Here is a 21,600-nt window from a genome sequence, read left to right as displayed (position 1 = left end):
TGCATGGAGATGGATAGCTTGAAATGTCAGGTAAGACTATTAGAGGGAACAGTGATGGAACTCGAAGACAGAATCCGAGCACAGGAGAAGATTCTAGTGGAGTACAGCCCAAACGACGAGGTCAAGGATCTAGAAATGTACATAGAGGAAGCCCATCAGCACCATGTAGAGATCCCAGGGCTGGAAATCTGTACTCAGGAAACCCATGTGAGGAGAGAAGACACCCATGCAAACACAGAAGAAAAAGAAGACGAGGTTGGAGACAACCGCACACCAGGAGGAATAGTGAGAGCACAGGAAGATGTCCCCCCATCCAAAGAAGTATCATTGGAGGAAGATGACTGGCCCTACTCCAAGGACGTGGACCTACGCCCCTCAAGGAACTCCCGAATAAAGAAGATGGGGATCATTGTAGGCGACTCCATTATACGACACGTGGACAGCCACACCGCAGGAGGAAGAGAGGACAGGGTCGTCACCTGTCTGCCTGGAGCAAGAGTAAAGGATGTGACCAACAGGATCTCCAGGATCATAGATGGAGCACGGGGAGTGGACACAGCTGTGCTTATCCACGTGGGAACAAATGATGTGAGCGGGCGGAAGTATGACAGGGAAGAGATGAAGGGCCAGCTCCGCTCACTCGGAAGACAATTGAAGATCAGGGAGGTGAAGGTGGCCTTCTCTGAAATCCTCCCTGTACCAAGAGCAGATGGAAAGAGACAAGGGGAATTGCAAGTGATCAACGCCTGGATGAGACGATGGTGCGAAGACGAAGGTTTTGACTTCGTGCGCAACTGGACGGCGTTCTGGGGAAAAAGCAAGTACTACAGAAGGGATGGACTACACCTCAACAAGGAAGGAGCAAGAGTTTTGGCAGGCAACATGAAGAAAGCAATAGAGAAGGCTTTAAACTGAAGGACAGGGGAAAGCCGACAGTCGACCACCGGTCGATGGCACGGACAACAGGATGTCCCGACGTAGAAACAAAGGACTACTACTCATACACAAGAGAGGTCGACCTCACAGCCAACAAAAGAGAACAAGCAGGAAGGGACAACTCAGACACAGGAGGGGATGACCACACAGCAAACATGGGAGACAACACAGGAGCAGTAAAGGATACCGTAAATGAGACTGTAAGGACAGCCAAGAGTAGAAGGTCCAAAAAGGTAACACAAAGGGAACTTAGATGTATGTATACAAATGCTAGAAGTCTAGGAAACAAAATGGGAGAACTAGAGACGATAGCAAGACATGAGAACATGGATATCATTGGCATAACAGAAACATGGTGGAATGAAGAAAACAAATGGGACACAGTACTACAGGGATACAAACTATATAGAAGGGATCGAGAAGGGCAGAAAGGTGGAGGTATTGCCCTATATGTTAAGGAAGGAATAGATTCTGTTGGAATGATTACAACAGACAGGAAAGAGAAGCTGGAGTCCCTCTGGATCAAAATTCCTGGTCACAATGGTGCAGATACAAAAATTGGCCTTTACTATCGTCCCCCAAGACAGGCGGAGGTCACTGACTCAGAAATGATGGAGGAAATCAAACAAGTATGCAAGACAGGCAATGTAGTTATATTGGGAGACTTCAATTTCCCAGGAATAGACTGGAAACTAGGAGCCTCCAACTGCGGCAAGGAGGCCAAGTTCCTGGAGGTGCTAGGGGATTGCTTCCTGGAGCAAATGGTAAAAGAGCCGACAAGAGGAGACACCACCTTGGACTTGGTCCTAAATGGTCTCACCGGACCGATAACAGAAGTAGAAGTCATGGTTCCACTGGGAACGAGTGATCACAATGTAATCAACTTTAAACTTGACATCGGGAAAGGGAAACATACCAAAACCTTAACCACCACCTTAAACTTTAAAAAGGGTAAATACGATTGCATGAGAGCCATGGTAACAAAACGACTCGAGAAGATGGTGGACAAACTTGAAACAGTCGATCAGGCATGGTGCCTATTGAAAAATACTATTGCAGAAGCACAAGATCTCTACATTCCGAGGATTTCCAAAGATCGGAGAACTAAAGGCAAAGGAGAACCGGCATGGCTTACCATACAGGTGAAGGAAGCCATAAAAGAAAAGAAGGACTCTTTCAAAAAATGGAAATGCACGAAGACAACCGAAGCCTGGAACAAACATAAAGATAAACAGAAGAAATGTCACAAGGCGGTGAGGGATGCAAAACAGGACTATGAGGAAAAAATAGCCCGGGAGGCTAAAAACTTCAAGCCCTTCTTCAGATACGTGAAAGGGAAAAAACCTGCAAAAGAGGCAGTGGGACCCCTGGACGACAAGGGAAGAAAAGGGTACATCAAGGAAGATAAACAAATCGCAGACAAACTAAATTCCTTCTTTGCGTCCGTCTTTACGAAGGAGGACACCTCAACAATACCTGAAGCGGAGAAATTGTTTACAGGAGAAATAGAGGACAGCCTCACCACAGTTGAAGTGAACTTAGATCAGATATACTACCAGATCGACAAACTTAAAAGTGACAAATCCCCTGGACCGGATGAAATTCACCCGAGAGTCTTGAAGGAATTGAAGGTTGAAATCGGAGAGTTATTGCAAAAACTTGCAAACCTGTCAATCAGAACTGGTCAGATACCAGACGACTGGAGGAAAGCGAACATCACGCCAATCTTCAAAAAAGGATCGAGAGGAGAACCGGGCAACTATAGACCTGTGAGTCTTACGTCTGTCCCCGGCAAGATGATTGAATCACTGATCAAGGATAGCATAGTTCAGCACTTGGACACACACGACTTGATGAAACCCAGTCAACATGGATTCAGGAAAGGGAAATCGTGTTTGACGAATTTACTCCAATTCTTTGAGACCGTGAACAAGCAAATTGATAGTGGAAAGCCGGTGGACATAATATACTTGGACTTCCAGAAAGCATTTGACAAAGTTCCACATGAAAGACTTCTCAGGAAACTACAAAGCCATGGCATAGAGGGAGATATACAAAGATGGATAGGCAAATGGCTGGAAAATAGGAAGCAGAGAGTGGGCATAAATGGGAAGTTCTCCGACTGGGAGAAAGTGACTAGTGGTGTACCCCAGGGCTCGGTACTTGGGCCGATCCTTTTTAATATTTATATCAATGACCTGGAAAACGGAACATCCAGTGAGATCATCAAGTTTGCAGACGACACAAAACTCTGCCGGGAAATCAGATCGCAGGAGGACAGTGAGGAACTCCAGAGCGATTTGTGTCGGTTAGAAAACTGGGCGGAGAAATGGCAGATGAAGTTCAATGTGGAGAAATGCAAGGTAATGCATTTAGGCAGTAAAAATAAGGAATACGAGTACAGAATGTCAGGTGCAACTCTGGGAAAAAGTGAACAAGAAAGGGATCTGGGTGTACTGATAGATAGGACCCTGAAGCCGTCGGCACAATGCGCGGCAGCGGCAAATAAGGCAAATAGAATGTTGGGCATGATAAAGAAAGGAATCTCAAGTAGATCGGAGAAAGTTATAATGCCGCTTTATAGGGCAATGGTCAGACCCCACTTGGAATACTGCGTCCAACATTGGTCTCCCTACCTAAAGAAGGATATAAAACTGCTGGAGAGGGTGCAGAGGCGAGCAACTAAACTAGTGAAGGGTATGGAGAAACTGGAATATGAGGATCGACTTAAAACACTGGGATTGTTCTCCCTTGAGAAAAGGAGACTGCGTGGGGATATGATCGAGACCTTCAAAATACTGAAAGGAATCGACAAAATAGAGCAGAGAAGATTATTTACATTGTCCAATTTGACACGGACAAGAGGACATAAAATGAAGCTAAGGGGGGGCAAGTTCAGGACTAATATCAGGAAGTTCTGCTTCACACAGAGAGTGGTTGACATCTGGAATACTCTCCCAGGGGAGATTATTGCAGAATCGACAGTCCTAGGCTTCAAGGGCAAACTAGATGCATATCTCCTTGAGAGAGGCATATAGAGATATGGTTGGCTATAGGGTAAGCCAGGTGTATACCTGGCAGGGCCTCCGCGTGTGCGGATCACCGGACTAGATGGACCGAAGGTCTGATCCGGAGATGGCGCTTCTTATGTTCTTATGTTCTTATGTTCTTAACTTCAGAAAAGGAAACTACAAAGACATGAGGAAAATGGTAGGAAAAAAGCTCAGCAACAGCTCAGGGAAGATGAAGACCGTAAAGGAAGCCTGGACACTGCTTAAAGGCACAGTGCTCGAGGCACAAGACCTGTGCGTTCCAAGGTTCAGGAAAGGGTGCAAAAAAAATCGAACTAGAAACCCAGCATGGATAACAACTGCAGTTAATAAGGCGATAAGCGACAAGAAATCATCCTTCAAGAAATGGAAAAAGGAACCAACTAAGGAGAACCAGGAAGAGCACAAAAGGCACCAGAAAGAATGCCATCGAGAGATCAGGAAAGCAAAGAGAGAATATGAGGAAAGACTGGCAGGAGAAGCAAGAAACTTCAAACCCTTCTTCAGGTATGTGAAAGGGAAACAACCAGCCAGAGAGGAAGTGGGACCACTGGACGACAGAGACAGGAAAGGAGCGATAAAGGAGGAAAAAGAGATAGCTGACAGGTTAAACAAATTCTTCTCGTCAATCTTCACCAGAGAGGACACATCCAATATCCCAGAACCCGAGGTGATTATAAACGGGGAACACGACGAAAAGCTGGTACAACTAGAGGTAAGCAAAGAGGATGTCCTCAGACAGATAGATAGACTGAAGAGCGACAAATCACCAGGCCCGGACGGCATCCACCCAAGGGTACTAAAAGAACTGAGAAACGAAATAGCAGAGACACTTCGCCAAATATGTAACCTCTCCCTAAAAACTGGGGAGATCCCAGAGGACTGGAAAAAAGCAAATGTCACGCCCATCTTTAAGAAGGGATCAAGGGGTGACCCGGGAAACTACAGGCCTGTGAGCTTGACCTCGGTTCCGGGAAAGATGATGGAAGCAATGGTAAAGGACACAATCTGCGAACACATAGAAAAAAATGGGCAATTGAAGGCAAGCCAGCATGGCTTCTGCAAGGGAAGGTCGTGCCTCACAAACTTGCTATACTTCTTCGAGGAAATAAACAGCCAGATGGACAAGGGGGAATCCATAGACATCATTTACCTTGACTTCCAAAAAGCCTTCGACAAGGTACCTCACAAACGGCTACTAAAAAAGCTGTGGAATCACGGGGTGCAAGGGGATATCTACCGATGGATCAAACACTGGTTGGCAGGCAGGAAACAGAGGGTTGGAGTAAAGGGCCAATACTCAGACTGGCAATGGGTCACGAGCGGAGTTCCACAGGGGTCGGTGCTGGGACCTCTATTGTTCAATATATTTATTGACGATCTGGAGACGGGGACAAAATGTGAGGTTATCAAATTTGCTGATGACACCAAACTCTGCAGCAGGGTTAGGAACACGGAAGACTGTGAAAACCTGCAAAGGGACCTAACGAGACTGGAAGACTGGGCAAATAAGTGGCAAATGAGCTTTAATGTAGAGAAATGCAAAGTCATGCATGTAGGGAAAAAGAACCCGATGTGCAGCTACAAAATGGGGGGAACACGGCTAGGGGTGAGTAACCTTGAAAGGGATCTGGGGGTGATGGTTGACACATTGCTGAAACCATCGGCGCAATGTGCGACAGCCTCAAAGAAAGCAAACAGAATGCTGGGCATCATCAAAAAGGGTATCACAACCAGGACAAAGGAAGTCATCATGCCGCTGTATCGCGCAATGGTGCGCCCGCACCTGGAGTACTGTGTTCAATACTGGTCGCCATACCTCAAAAAGGATATGGCGGTACTCGAGGGAGTGCAGAGGAGGGCGACTAAACTGATAAAAGGTATGGAAAATTTCTCTTACGCTGACAGGTTAAAAACACTGGGGCTGTTCTCTCTGGAGAAGAGGAGACTTAGAGGGGACATGATAGAAACCTTCAAAATCCTAAAGGGCATAGAGAAAGTGAATAAGAACAGATTCTTCAAACTGTGGGGAGCCACAAGCACTAGGGGTCACTCGGAGAAATTGAAAGGGGACAGGTTTAGAACAAATGCCAGGAAGTTCTTTTTTACTCAGAGGGTGGTGGACACATGGAACAAGCTTCCGGAGGAGGTGATAAGCCAGAACTCTGTACAGGGGTTCAAGGAAGGTTTGGATAGGTTCCTGGAGGAAAAGGGGATAGAGGGGTACAGATAGAACTTGAGGTAGGTTATAGAAGTGGTCAGAAACCACTTCACGGGTCGCGGACCTGATGGGCCACCGCGGGAGCGGACCGCTGGGCGGGATGGACCTCTGGTCTGACCCAGTGGAGGCAAATTCTTATGTTCTTATGTTCTAAAAGACCCAGCGTGGATAACTACAGAAGTGAAGAAAGCGATAGGAGAAAAGAAACATTCATTCCAGAAATGGAAAAAGGACAAAACCGGAACTGGAAAGAGCACAGGAAGCATAAAAAAGAATGTCACCTCGTGGTGAGAAGAGCGAAAAGAGAATATGAAGAGAGGCTAGCCAGGGAAGCATGAAATTTCAAGCTGTTCTTCAGATATGTTAAGGAGAGGCAGCCAGCAAGGGAGGAGGTGGGACCACTGGATGACGGAGATAGGAAACGAGTGGTGAAGGAGGAAAAAGAAGTGGCGGATAGACTAAACATTCTTTTCATCAGTATTTACAAAAGAGGATACATCCATCGTACCGGAACCTGAAAAAATCTTTGAAGGAGATCAAGCAGAAAAATTAACATCCAAGGCGGTAAACTTTGAGGACATACGCAAGCATATAGATAAAAAACTGACAAATCTCCAGGCCTGGATGGAATCCACCCCAGGGTATTGAAAGAACTAAAGGAGGAAATAGCAGAACTACTACAGCAGATTTGTAATCTATCCTTGAAAACAGGCGTGATCCCGGAGGATTGGAAGATAACTAATGTTACGCCCATCTTTAAAAAAGGATCGAGAGGTGACCCGGGGAACTAAAGACCGGTGAGTTTGACTTCGGTGCAGGGGAAGATGGCGGAAGCGCTGATAAAAGACAGCATTGATGAGCATCTAGAAAGGAATAAACTGATGAAAACAAGCCAACATGGCTTCTGCAAGGGAAGATCGTGCCTAATGAACTTATTGCACTTCTTCAAAGGAATAAACAAATGGATGGACAAAGGAGACCCCATAGGCATCATATACTTAGATTTCCAAAAAGCCTTTGACAAGGTACCCCATGAACGCCTACTATGGAAACTGAAGAACAATGGGGTGGAAGGAGATGTACATAGATGGATCAAAAATTGGTTGGCGGGTAGGAAGCAAAGAGTAGAAGTGAAGGGCCACTACTTGGACTGGAGGAGGGTCATGAGTGGTGTTCCGCAGGGGTCGGTACTCAGACTGCTGCTGTTCAATGTATTTATAAATGATCTAGAAACGGGGACGAAGTGTGAAGTAATAAAATTTGCAGATGACACCAAACTATTTAGTGGAATTAGGACTAAAGAGGACTGCGAAGATTTACAAAGGGACCTATACAAGCTGGGAGAGTGGGAGACGAGATGGCAGATGAAGTAGAGAAATGTAAAGTCTTGCATGTAGGAAACAGAAACCCATAGTACAACTATACGATGGGAGGGCTGGTAATGGGTATCCAAGAAAAGGACTTGGGGTAATAGTGGACAAGACAATGAAGCTGTCGGCACAGTGCACAGCTGCCGCTAAAAAGGCGAATAGAATGCTAGGTACTATCAAGAAAGGTATTACAACCAGAACGAAAGAAGTTATCCTGCTGTTGTATTGGGCGATGGTGCACCCCATCTGGAGTACTGTGTCCAATATTGGTCGCCGTACCTAAAGAAGGATATGGCGATACTTGAGAGGGTTCAGAAAAGAGTGACACAATTGATAAAAGGTATGGAAAACCTTTCATATGCTGAAAGATTAGAGAAACTGGGGCTCTTTTCCCTAGAGAAGCGGAGACTTTAAAGATCATGAAGGACTCTTCAAACTTTCAAAAACTACAAAAACAAGAGGGCATTCGGAAAAATTAAGAGGGGACAGATTCAGAACCAATGCTAGGAAGTTCTTCTTCACCCAAAGGGTGGTGGACACCTGGAATGCACTTCCAGAGGGTGTAATAGGACAGAGTACGGTATTGGGGTTCAAGAAGGGATTAGATAACTTCCTGAAGGAAAAGTGAGCGGACTGCTGGGCATGATGAACCTATGGTCTGATCCAGCAGAGGCACTGCTTATGTTCTTAAGTCTCGCTGTTGTCACCCATTTTTTCCTTGTGGTTGTCCTCCAGGTGGTCCTTACTCACTGTAGGTGAATCTTGGCAGTTCCACTGTTGCTGTTCCATGGTCTCCCTGTATGCCTCTTCGATGAACTTCTCTAACTCCTGGACTTCTTCCTCAATGGTTTCCTCTGTCTTGATGTTTTCTGCCTCTCTGTCCTCCTCCTCTACTGCTCGAAGTTCTTCTAGTTCCAATATTTTGCCTTCCAGGCGTCTGACTTATTTCTTTAGGCTATCCAGTTCCTCGCATTGAGTACATACATAAGTCCGCCTCCCAGAGGGGAAGTAGTCATACATATGGCAGACAGTGCAGAAAACTGGGTAGCTCAACATACTGCTTCTGTCTGCTGCTTCCATTGCTGTCTGCTTGCCGGTCTGCTGTCTGAAGTGACTTCTCCCTGTTTCCTTATGCAGCGTCCTTAGTGTTACTGTGAGATCCCTCACCTGATTTTAAACCTGCTAGCTTTGCTTGCCCGTTGCTTTCCTCTGTGTCTGCTGTAGTTGTCCTCTGTGTCTGCTGTGGTTGCTGTGACTCATCCTTCGCAAAGGCGCTTTTAAGGGGAAGCTCTGGTGGATGATGTTGGGGGGTGGGTGGAGCTAACTCTCGCTGCTGCCCCTTGCTCTCTCTCTGCTTCCTTCTGCTCTTTATCCCCCTCTTCTCTTCTCTTGCATTTGCCTGCTTTCCTCCCCTGTAGTCTCCTTCTCCTGCCTCCTGCTTGCCTGCCCTTGCCTTTAGTCAAGCACCATTGGCTCCTCCCCTTTAAAGGGGAGCTCTGATGGATGACATCAGGGGGTGGGTGGAGCTAACTCTTGCCGCTCTCTCTGTTCCCTTTTGCTCTTTCTCCCCCCTCTTCTCTCCTCTCGCATTTGCCTGCTTTAATCCCCTGTAGTCTCCTTCTCCTGCCTCCTGCAGAAAGAAAAACTGAAGAGGGAGCTAATCTCTACAGCAGAAGGAGAGGAGTTCAAAGTTTTAAAGAGAGACCCTTCTGCAGATTCATGGCTAATGGGATTCAACAAAATCTTGTATATATTGTCACAACCCCAGCCTTAGGGCTAAGCTTGTGCCAGGTAAAGCTCCTCAAAACCCAGGCCCTACCCTTAAAAGGGCTGATCAGTGTGACAGGTTCTACTCAGACAGACAAGTGGGTTCTGAGTTCAGATTGAACCAGCATGATCCAGAACCCTGTGGAGGGGAGGGGAGGAATATTGGGGGGAACAGCCAGGAGCAACAGGAGGTGCATTGCAAAAAGGGACAGCCTAGGAGGCAGGCTCCTAGCTCAGAGAATTCACAGCTGTTGAGCCTAATTAAGGCTCAACAGAAAACTCAGCAGAAACAGCAGGTTGCCCTTCCCCCTCACAGGTTAGGGCGTGGCCAGCTCAGTGATTTAGAGGCTGAGCTGAGAAAGACCAGAGCAGTCTACCCTGGGTCAGCCCAGGAAGGAGGATCTCAGGACCGGTCTCCTGAAGCTGCCCAAAGCCAGGACATTGAAATGTCAGAGGCAGCTCCTATCCCTGAAGCCAGCCCTGAACCAATGGAGTTTATGGATACTGCCTTGGAACCTGAGGACACAGTTATGGATGAAAGTTAAGTGCAATAACTTTACTTTTTTCTGTGTTTGAAATGTTGGAGATTTTTGTTTTTGAATGTCTGCAAGCACCAGTTTAAAGCCAAGTGAGCAGTGCTGAGCTCACGGCTACAAGGGTGCCTGTTTTTGTGGGACCTTAAAGCAAGATTGATTTTGTTTGGCAATTTTTAAGTTTTGCCTTTTGCGGTTTGTGTGGGACTTGCATTTGCTGATTGAGTGAAGGACTAGTAGAGGGGAGAATCCACTGAAGATCCTCGGGTTGGGATTGTGGGGCCAAGTTTGGCAAGCTTAATTAAAGTGGATTCGGCTACTCCCTTCCCCCACCAGTGTGCTCAGCTAGTTGGGCAGGCCTGTTACAAGCCAGGCCTCGGCAGCATTGCCCTCAACTATAGGAGCAACCTTGCGAAAGACTCTTATAAATCTGGACAGTTTTGTATCTTTACTTTTGACTCGGCTCAGACACTGGAACTGATAGGGCTGAGCTATTCAGGATTATTTAGGACACTTACCTGTTTGTACCTGTCAAGAAGGTGTGGGTTATACTTTAAAGCCCCAATTTTTGTTCATGTTTCTTTTGAGGTGAAAGCCTTGTTTCTGACTAAGTGTTTCATGACCAATAAAGTGAGACACCAGTGGCTAAAAGAACTTTATTGAACCTGACTAATTGTTTTTTTTAATTAATATAAGCCAGCAGGACCTCCAACTTCTTCTGGATGCACGTCGAGGTCGGTCGTTACTGAGCGTTGACCGGGGGCCAGCGTTAAACCCGGCACCGGCAGGCTCACAATATGTAACAGAATGCCCATTTAAACCTACTCTCTCTTTTCTGTCTTTCAACCAGTTCTTAATCCATAATAGGACATTACCTACTATCCCATGACTCTAATTTCCTAAGAAGTCTTTCATGAGGTTCTTTGTCAAATGCCTTTTGAAAATCAAACTACATATCAGTCAACTCACCTTTATCCGCATGTTCATTCACCTCTTCAAAGAACTGTAGTATATTGATGTGGCAAGATTTCCCTTGACTAAATCCATGTTGGCTTTCTCTCATGAATCCATGCTTATGTAAATGTTCTGTCATTTTGTGCTTTACAATAGTCTCTATCATTTTGCCCAGCACCCACGTCAGACTCACCCACGTCAGTCAGCACCCACATCAGACTCTATATTTTCCCGATCACTGCAGGAACCCTTTCTAAAAATTGTTGTCATGTTGCCATCCTCCAGTCTTCCAGTACTACCCTGGATTTTAAAGATAATTTACAAATTACTAACAATAGCTCTGCAAGTTCATTTTTGAATTCTGTCATCTTTGCCTCATCAGTTCCTGAACCAGCTGCTCCATAAAGCTCTCTAGCATGCTCTGTTAACATTTACCTAGTCAGTACTGGGGTAGTTATTACCCAGTTTGTTAGCCTCTATAATTTCTGATAATATTTTAGCATCTGACCAGGTCAGGTAGATGGTAGAACACTCCTATCACTATCCTTTTCCCCTTTACACATGGAATTTCTATCCATACAGATTCCAAGGTATGTTTCTGCTCCTGTATAATTATCAGTCCATTTGATTCAAGGCCCTGTTTAACATATAATGTTATGCCTCCACTGGTTTGATCCACCCTATCACCATGATATAGCTTGTATCCTAGTATGACAGTGTTTCATTGGTTATCTTCCTTCCACCAGGTCTCATAGATGTGTAATATATTCTAACTCTTCCAACTTGTTTCATAGGCTTCTGGCATTTGCATGCAGACATTTTAAACAATGTTTGTCATATCTATTTACAATTTGCTCATCAGTGGGCATGGATAGTTTGCAATTTTTAAAATCTGCCTGCTCTGTATTTAAGGAAACCTCGTCTAGTATGGCCTGTATTGCAATCTCGCTGTGAGGATGCTCTGTCTTCCCTTTTATGATGATATTTTTTAAAGACATCTTGTTCTGAACCATGCACTTTTGAGTGACTGTTGGTCTTCCCCCAATTTCTAGTTTAAAAGATGTTCTATCTCCTTTTTAAATGGTTACATCCTTAGAACACCATAAAACTATCCTAAGTTGTCTCTGCCCACCATACCTAGTATTCAGCACTGATATCCAGATAGCAGCTGGTGCTGAATATTCAGATATAACTTCAACCATCATGGCCAACCACTAAGTTTGAATATTGACCTGTAAGTTTATACCTATGGTGGGTCATGGGGAGCAACATTGGGAAAAGGGAGATTTGAGTCCTGACTTTCTTGAGTCATATCATGCTGCTCTAATCACTAGGCTATTCCTCCACTCCATTACAATTTACCATACATATTCAGAGTTTTGTATACAAAATGGATCATGCTTGACAAACAGAAAATGTGTTTTACATTATTAAAACAATGTGGCTATGGACTATGGTTTGTCTGACTTTGTTATAGAATAATGAAAGTTAAGTATATTATAAAATCAGGAGTTTTTCATTACCTCTGAAATTGAAGGACATAAACTACCAACAAAAATGTAAAACCTCTTCTTTGATTCATTTGATGAAGACTCCACTGTCTTTGTCTCTGAAAGAAAGAAAATATATATATATATATAAGAAAATAATCACTGCAGGTAAAATTTTTCTGCTTTACTCATTCAAAAATACAAGTTGCTGCACCAATTGTTAAAAAATAAGGCAGGCTTACTGTCTCAATTTTTAAACATGCACATAGATTATAATGCATGATAGTAATATGATTTATTATGCTAGGAAAATCTGTTTTTCTTTTTTTATATATTTTTTTATTAACTTTTTCAAATAATACATCTTATACATAGATTACACATATCAATTAGAAACAAAGGAAATCAAATAACTAATACAAATTTACACATAAAATAGAACATATATTAATAAACTAAGGGCTCCTTTTACAAAGGTGCGCTAGCGTTTTTAACGCATGCACCGGATTAGCGCGCGCTATAGTGTGCGCTAGCCAAAAATCTACCGCCTGCTCAAAAGGAGGCTTTAGCGGCTAGCCTGCATGACAATATAGCATGCGCTATTCCACGTGTTAAGGCCCTAGCGCGGCTTTGTAAAAGGAGCCCTAAAATTAAACTTAAAGTAAACAAAAAATACACAAGAGCTGCAGATTCTTTAACCAGAATCAAAGGAGTCTTGTTTAACTATAATAGGTTACTACAAAAAACATCTAGTGGGGCCCATATCAGATTGAAATTAACAATGTTATTATGTTTGAAAGCTATCATTTCTTCATATTTCCTAATCATACACAAGTGATTCCACCATTTGTGAAAATTGAGATTGGAGTTCTTTCTAATTGTGGGCAATATGATGGATAGCCAGAGCAATCATAGTGTCAAATAATTTAAAGTACTTTGGGATCGAGATATCTGGGCACGAGGAGCGTAAGATAATATAGTAACACACTAACATAGCAGATGCATGGTCCATTCAGTCTGCCCAAATCTGATTCAATCTAAACATTTGTTGGGGTATTTTTTTTTCTTCTTAGCTATTTCTGGGTAAGAATCCAAAACTCTGCCCGGTACTGTGCTTGGATGCCAACTACTGAAGTCTCCGTCAAAGCTCACTCCAGTCCATCTATACCCTCCCAGCCATTGAAGCCCTCCCCAGCCCATCCTCCACCAAACAGCCATATACAGACACAGACCTTGCAAGTCTGTCCAGTACTGGCCTTAGTTCTTCAATATTTACTATTGTTTTCTGATTCTTGATCCTCTGTTTTCAGCCCACGCTTTTTTTGAACTCCGTCACCGTTTTCATCTCCACCACCTCTCTCGGGAGTGCATTCCAGGCATCCACCACCATCTCCGTAAAGTAGAATTTCCTTACATTGCTCTTGAGTCTCCCACCCCTCAACCTCAAATTATGTCCTCTGGTTTTACCATTTTCCTTTCTCTGGAAAAGATTTTGTTCTACTTTAATACCTTTCAAGTATTTGAACGTCTGAATCAAATCTCCCCGTCCCTCCTTTCCTCTAAAGTATACATATTCAGGGCTTCCAGTCTCTCCTCAAATCTTTTGGTGCAAACCTCCTATCGTTTTCGTCACTCTCCTTTGGATCGCTTCAAGCCTTTTTGTGTCCTTCAACAGATATGGTCTCCAAAACGACACAATACTCCAAGTGGGGTCTCACCAACGACCTGTACCGGGGCATCAACATCTTTGTTCTTCTACTGGTTAAGCCTCTCTTTATACAGCCCAGCATCCTTCTGGCAGCAGCCACCGCCTTGTCACACTGTTTTTTTGCCTTTAGATCTTTGGACACTATCACCCTAAGGTCTCTCTCCCCATCTAGGTATATCAGCCTCTCACTTCCCAGCATATATGGTGTTTTCTGATTATTAATCCCCAAATACATTATTCTGCATTTCTTTGCATTGAATTTTAGTTGCCAGATATTAGACCATTCCTCTAACTTTTGTAGATCCTTTTTCATGTTTTCCACTCCCTCCTCGGTGTCTACTCTGTTACAAATCTTGGTATCATCAGCAAAAAGGCAAACCTTTCCTTCTAACTCTTCAGCAATGTCACTCACAAACATATTGGACAGGATTGGCCCCAGCACTGAACCCTGAGGGACTCCACTACTCACCTTTCCTTCCACTGAGCAACTTCCATTAACTACCACCCTCTGGCATCTGTCTGTCAACCAGTTTCTAATCCAGTTCTCCACTTTGGGTCCTAACTTCAGCCCTTCAAGTTTGTTCAAGAGCCTCCTATGAGAATCCATGTCAAAGGCTTTGCTGAAATCTAAGTAAATTACATCTAGCATATATGTCCTTGATCCAACTCTCTGCTCACCCAATCAAAAAATTCAATCAGGTTCGTTTGACAAGATTTACCTTTAGTAAAGCCATGTTGCCTTGGATCCTGAAGCCCATTAGATTCAAGGAAGTTCACTATCCTTTCTTTCAGCAACACTTCCATTATTTTTCCAACAACTGAAATGAGGCTTACAGGCCTGTAGATTCCCGCTTCATCCCTGTGACCATTTTTGTGAATAGGGACCACATCCACTCTTCTCCAATCCCCAGGAACCACTCCCATCTCCAGAGATTTGTTCAACAAATCTTTAATAGGACTCGCCAGAACCTCTCTGAGCTCCCTCAGTATCCTGGGATGGATCCTATCCGGTCCCATTGCTTTGTCCACCTTCAGTTTTTCAAGTCGTTCATAAATACTTTCCTCTGTGAATGGCGCAGAATCTACTCCATTTTCCCATGTAACTTTGCCAGACAATCTCGGTCCTTCTCCAGGATTTTCTTCCATGAACATAGAGGAGAAGTATTTGTTTGGCACATTTGCTTTTTCCTCATCATTCTCTACATATCAGTTCCTAGCATCTGTTAGTTTAGCAGTTCAATTTTTCATCTTCCTCCTTTCACTAATACATTTGAAAAAAATTTTGCTTCCCTTTTTTACATTTTTAGCCATTTGCTCTTCTGCCAGCGCTTTCGCCAGATGTATCTCCCTCTTGGCTTCTTTCAGTTTCACCCGGTAGTCCTTTCTGTACTCTTCTTCTTGTTTTTTTTAATATTTCAGGAATGCCAACTCTTTTGCCTTTGTTTTCTCCACCACTAGTTTGGAGAACCATGTCGGTTTCCTTTTTCTCTTGTTTTTATTGATTTTCTTCACATAAAGTTCCATAGCCATTTTTATAGCTCCTTTTAGCTTAGACCACTATTTTTCCACTTCTCTTATGTCCTCCCATCCGAATTTCTTCAGGTACTCTCCCATTTTTTTTTAAAAAGTCTGTACATTTGAAATCTAGGACTTTTAGGGATCCTTTTACTAAGGTGCACTAGCTTTTTTAGCGCGTGCTAACCCCATGCTACACGAAAAATACTAACGTAAGCTCTATGGAGGCGTTAGCGTGTAGCACGTGGGGTAATGTAGATTCAGGGGCAATGTTAGGAAATTCTACTTTACGGAGAGGGTAGTGGATGCCTGGAATACGCTCCCGAGAGAGGTGGTGGAGAGTAAAACTGTGACTGAATTCAAAGAAGCGTGGGATGAACACAGAAGATTTAGAATCAGAAAATAATATTAAATATTGAACTAGGCCAGTTACTGGGCAGACTTGCACGGTCTGTGTCTGTGTATGGCCGTTTGGTGGAGGATGGGCAGAGGAGGGCTTCAATGGCTGGGAGGGTGTAGATGGGCTGGAGTAAGTCTTAACAGAGATTTTGGCAGTTGGAGCCCAAGCACAGTACCGGGTAAAGCTTTGGATTCTTGCCCAGAAATAGCTAAGAAGAAAAATTAAAAAATAATAAAATAAAATAAAATAAAAAATTTAAATTGAATCAGGCTGGGCAGACTGGATGGACCATTCGGGTCTTTATCTGCCGTCATCTACTATGTTATGTTACTATGTGCTAAGCGTGCGCTAAAACTGCTATCACACCTTAGTAAAAGGAGCCCTTAGTATTGTGCAGCTACCCTCCACTTTAGCTGTTATATCAAACCAAACTGTTTGATGATCGCTACTTCCCAGGTGAGCACCTACTCATACATTAGATATACTCTCTCCATTTGTGAGGACCAGATCCAATATCGCTTTTCCCTTGTGGATTCCATCAACATTTCTTTGAGCAGAGCCTCTTGAAAGGCAACCATAATCTCCCTACTTCTTTATGATTCTGCAGACGGAATTTTCCAGTCCGCCTTCGGCAGGTTGAAAACTCCCAACAGCAGCACACCTCTTTCCAAACTTCTGGATATTGTGACAGGGAAGCTCCTGTCACAGTGAAAACTACTGCTAAAACTCCCCAGAATGCAGCACAGGGCTATGTAAAACCCGGCCTGGAGCCAGGACAGCTGGCTCAGCCAAGAGAATGCAAGCCCAGGCAGGTCCCAGCACAGCTGAAGAGCCAGTTAGGGAAGGCTCTGAGAACCACTAATTTCCCCTATCACTCCTTTCCCCAAGTCAGGGAGAAACCTGAGACCAATTTGGAGAGGGGTGGAGTCAGACCCGGGAGTTTGCCTTATAGGCAAAGTCAGTTGGGGTGGAGAAGGGAGGACACAGCTGACTCTGATGAGAGAAGCCAAACCACTCAAGGAGGTTCCAGGTCACGGAGGGTGCCTAAGCCCCAGCATGAGCGTATGACAGGAAGCCAGCACCTAAGGAAAGGTGGTACAGCACTTGGGAGGTACAGTGACTGGCAACTTATACCCCAGAGAGAAGGGCTGGGAAATTATCCCCAGGGAAAGGCTGCAGACATTTTGGCAGACCTGCAGAAAGGGGGATGGGATGCACAGCCTGGGAGAAATGAGGAAATGCTAAGCCAGAGTTCCCATGAGGGTGAATGGGAAATGTGCAGTGTCCCGAGTGATAATGTAAGTGAAGAGGACATACTGTATCCTGGGGGGATACAGTATGTGAAAGTCCTCAGCTAATCTCAGGAAGAACGTTCTCCAATTGTTTCTTTGTTTCACCTGGAAGCCAGAGCATTGCTGGCAGAGCTAATTAGGTGAGAAAAACGTGTCTGAAGATAAAGAGAGCTGAGAGGGGAAAAGGCTTGACACAAGCCGTGCTCAGCTATAAAGCCAGAAGGTGTTGGGATCCAGAGAGATCAATAAATCCCAGTGGGGATACGAGCCGAGGAAGGCATTGAACTGATATAATATTTTGATTTTATAGTATTTTTCCTTTTGATAAGGAGGGACAATCCAGCTCCTGAGAAAAACCCCTAAGACTCACCTGGACTGCGATATAATAGCGTGCAGGATGCACCCAAAGGACTCTAACAAACCAATGTGAATGTTTTCTTTTTGCTTCTGTTTTCTTTTCTTTGTACTTTGGGACACTAATAAACCTGGTACTGTTTTTCAAGGAATCCGGTATCCGGGTCTTCCTTTCACCACCATATAAAAGGCGTCCTAAAATTCTTGCTTGTGGTCCGAGCCATAGTTTCCCACCTACTCGGGGACGGGCCCAGCCACAAGATCCACAATCAGATCGTTATCAATTTGCTTCAATTGAGTTGGAGGTCTGTAGACGACACCAATGTAGATAGAAGTTCCATCTTCTCTTTTCAGCGATCCATATCGCTTCTTCCTCTCCCCAGGTCCCCTGCATTTCAGTCGCTTGGATGCCTATCTTTACATAGAGAGCTACACCTCCACCTTTTTGACCATTTCTGTCCTTGATAAAAATATTATATCCCGGTATGTTTACATCCCATCCATGGGATTCACTGAACCATGTCTCAGTGATAGCAACAATATCCAGGTATGCCTCTAACAAATTAGGGCTTACAAATCATGAACTTTGTTGCTTAGACTGAGCATTTGTGGTCATCACTTTCCAGCTATTTTTCAGCAGTAAAGCATAGTTACTTACTGTAACAGGTGTTATCCAGGGACAGCAGGCAGCTATGGTATTGGAACCCACTAGGGTCCAGGCAATCCTGGACCTGGTACTCACCAAAGGGGATAGCGTCTCGAAGGTCTCGGTTAGGAGATACGCTAACCTCCAGCGACCACAACATGGTGTGGTTCTACCTCAGGAAAGGTTTCCCTAGATCAAACACGAAAACAAAAGTACTCAACTTCCAAGGCACTGACTTCGAACGCATGGGAGATTTCGTCCACCAGACACTGCAGAACCAAGCTACGACCGATGATGTGGAAGCTATGCGGTCATCCCTGAAATCTACCATATATGAAGCGACAAGCCTCTACATTAAATCAGTACACAAACGGCGGAGAAACAACAAACCCCAATGGTACTCCGCAGAAATCTCGCACCTCGTCAAGGAGAAGAAAAAAGCATTTATTTCCTACAATCAAACAGAGACTAGGGAAGCTAAACTAGAACATAGGGCGAGGTCTGCAGCGGTCAAAATGGCAGTCAGGGAGGCCAAACTTCGAGTGGAAGAGACTCTGGCAAAGAACATGAAGAAAGGGGACAAATCCTTCTTTAGATATATTAGTGATAGGAAAAAGAACACAGACGGGATAGAAAACCAAATGGGAATTGCGCAGAATCAGATTCTGATAAAGCAGAACTACTGAATGAATACTTCTGCTCGGTCTTCACCTGCGAGGCACCGGGGCACCGTACGCAGTTGCAGGCAAGGCCCAGCGTGGAAGACCCGTTTCAGAATTTTGAGTTCACACCTTACGACATCTACTACAAACTGGCAAGACTCAACGTAAACAAAGCCATGGGACCGGACAATCTACACCCCAGGGTGCTCAGTGAGCTGTGTGATGTCCTGGCAGAACCGCTATCAGGACTCTTCAATCTCTCACTAAGTTCGGGGAGAGTTCCCATAGACTGGAAAACAGCTAACGTCGTTCCACTGCACAAAAAGGGTTGCAGGGCAGAAGCTGCAAACTACAAACCGGTGAGTCTCACATCAATAATATGCAAACTCATGGAAGCACTAATCAAACGTAAATTAGACACAATCTTGGATGAGGAGAATCTACAGGATCCCAATCAACACGGGTTCACCAAGAGTAGGTCCTGCCAATCCAATCTCATCAACTTCTTTGACTGGGTAACAAAACAGCTAGACTTGGGAGAATCCGTGGATGTCGTATACCTAGACTTCAGCAAAGCTCTCGATAGTGTCCCGCATTGCAGGCTGTTGAGCAAGCTGAAATCAATGGGGCTGGGAGAAACACTAACTACATGGGTCAATGACTGGCTGAGTGGCAGACTTCAGAGGGTGGTAGTTAACAGTACCCTCTCTAAAACATCAGAGGTGACCAGTGGAGTACTGCAGGGCTCAGTCTTGGGCCCGCTCCTTTTCAACATATTCATAGGGGACCTAACTCAAGGGCTCAGGCTTATTCGCTGACGCCGCCAAACTATGCAATATAGTGAGAGATGGCAATTCACCCGATAGTATGACACAGGACCTACATTTGTTGGAGCTTTGGTCCTCGACCTGGCAGCTGGGCTTCAACGCTAAGAAATGCAAGATCATGCACCTCGGCAGCAGAAATCCATGCAGAACTTACACCTTGAATGGTGAGACCTTAGCTAGAACTTCAACAGAATGAGACTTGGGAGTGATCATCAGCGCAGACATGAAAACTGCTGATCATGTGGAGAAGGCTTCATTTAAGGCAAGACAGTTGTTAGGTTGCATCCGCAGGAGTTTCATCAGCCGGAAGCCTGAAGTCATAATGCCATTATACAGAACCACGGTGATGAAAGGAAAGGATAGGTTTTCTGTCTCTGTCTATGAAAGGACACATTTAAAAAGGACACACACATTTTATGTCTTTTGTTCCTGCCTGTGCTGGAGGTAATCAAATGCAGAATGTTCGTGTTTACTTTCTTGATGGTTTGGGAAGAGGTCATTTAATCATGTTAACGAAGTTTCGTCTTTGAGACAATAAAAGCTCAAACCCCCCTGCCATGTACATATCCTGCTCACACACACCCTCCCCTCTCTTGTCCATCCCCCTTTTCCTGTGATGGTTACCACTGACCCATGTGAAGGATATATAAATGAATGCAGACTGATAATAAAACAGGCTATCCCTTTAGAACTCTGTCTGCGTATCTTTCTTTCTAAGGGGAATTGCCTCCAGACGTCTGAAATAGATGATAGAATGTTTGCAGGACGATTTCGGGACCAAGAAACGGATCATGTTCGTTTCAATTTGGGGGCTACGTCCTTGATGGACTTGACATTACCAATATTTTGTGAGTATTTCTGAATTTTGAATTCTGTTCTTTAATACTCACAGGTATTGGAGTCATGTTCCAACCTTTTATTTATATTGTAGGGTTTTTGGTAAACCCGCCGTGGTTACTGTTCTTTTGGCAAGGACAAATATTAATGTGGAGTTTTCGGTAAGCTCCCGCAGCGAAAATAAGCAGCTGCCATTCTTTCGGGAAGAATGAAATTAAGTGAAGACTTTTGGAAAGTCTCTATTGTGGATTTATAGAAACGTCTGCTCATTCTGTCATCTGTACTATTCTTTGCATGTGCTTTTCTCTTCTATCGCTTAGATAAGATTTTATAGAGTATAAGATTATATTGTATATTATTAATGTACCTCGCTTATAAGGTAAGGTAAGCAAAAATTTCTGCATTGTTATATTGTTTTTTTTATTGAAAAAATTCCTGCATTGTGATATTGTTTTTCTAATGGGTCATAAAGGCACTTAGGATTCTCCACCTCCTAGACAGATGAGACTTTGTTTGCTTCAGTAATAATAATAATAATGGTAATAACTTTTATTCTTCTATACCGCCACAATCTTGTGACTTCTAGGCGGTTTACATTTAAGAGAGCTGGACATTCAGCAATTTACAATATGTGGAGGGAGTACAGAGTACAGAGACTATTAGGAATCAAAATTACAAAATATAATGTTTGCTAAGAATTTTGGAGCGGACCTGTAAAGAAAAATCGCAGCTTTCCTAAAAAAAGGGAAAAAATTACAATGTACAGTTTGTTTAGAGATTCAGAAACAGCAAGAATTAGGATTTCAGAGAGCATTGTGAAAAGAAAGAGTACTTGGTGAGGTTCTGTTTAGGTGATGTATCTGTCGAATAGGGTAGTTTTTATGAGTTTTCTAAAGGCATTGTAGGTCAGTTCGGCTTTATTGATATGACTGTCTAGCCAATGTTGTTGTTTATTTGCTTGGAGCATGAAGGTTCTGTCCAGAAAGGTTTTGTATTTACAATTGGTTATGCTTGGGTATGCAAAAAAGATAGCTGTTT

General features: G+C 44.0%; 1 protein-coding gene across 1 annotated transcript in view; it reads right to left on the bottom strand.

The window, feature by feature from the left end:
- RBM44 (RNA binding motif protein 44) overlaps nt 1-21,600 on the bottom strand; it is a 1,074,496-nt gene that overhangs the window by 366,429 nt on the left and 686,467 nt on the right. Inside the window, exon 5 of the mRNA XM_033944849.1 lies at nt 12,355-12,440. Within this exon, the coding sequence (XP_033800740.1) occupies nt 12,355-12,440 (86 nt within the window). The remainder of the gene's footprint in view (nt 1-12,354; nt 12,441-21,600) is intronic.

This window comes from Geotrypetes seraphini, chromosome 5 (assembly GCF_902459505.1).
Source record: "Geotrypetes seraphini chromosome 5, aGeoSer1.1, whole genome shotgun sequence".
Taxonomy (NCBI): Eukaryota; Metazoa; Chordata; class Amphibia; order Gymnophiona; family Dermophiidae; genus Geotrypetes; species Geotrypetes seraphini.
Note: the sequence above shows the minus strand (reverse complement) of the source record. Positions and strands in the feature narration are given on the sequence as shown.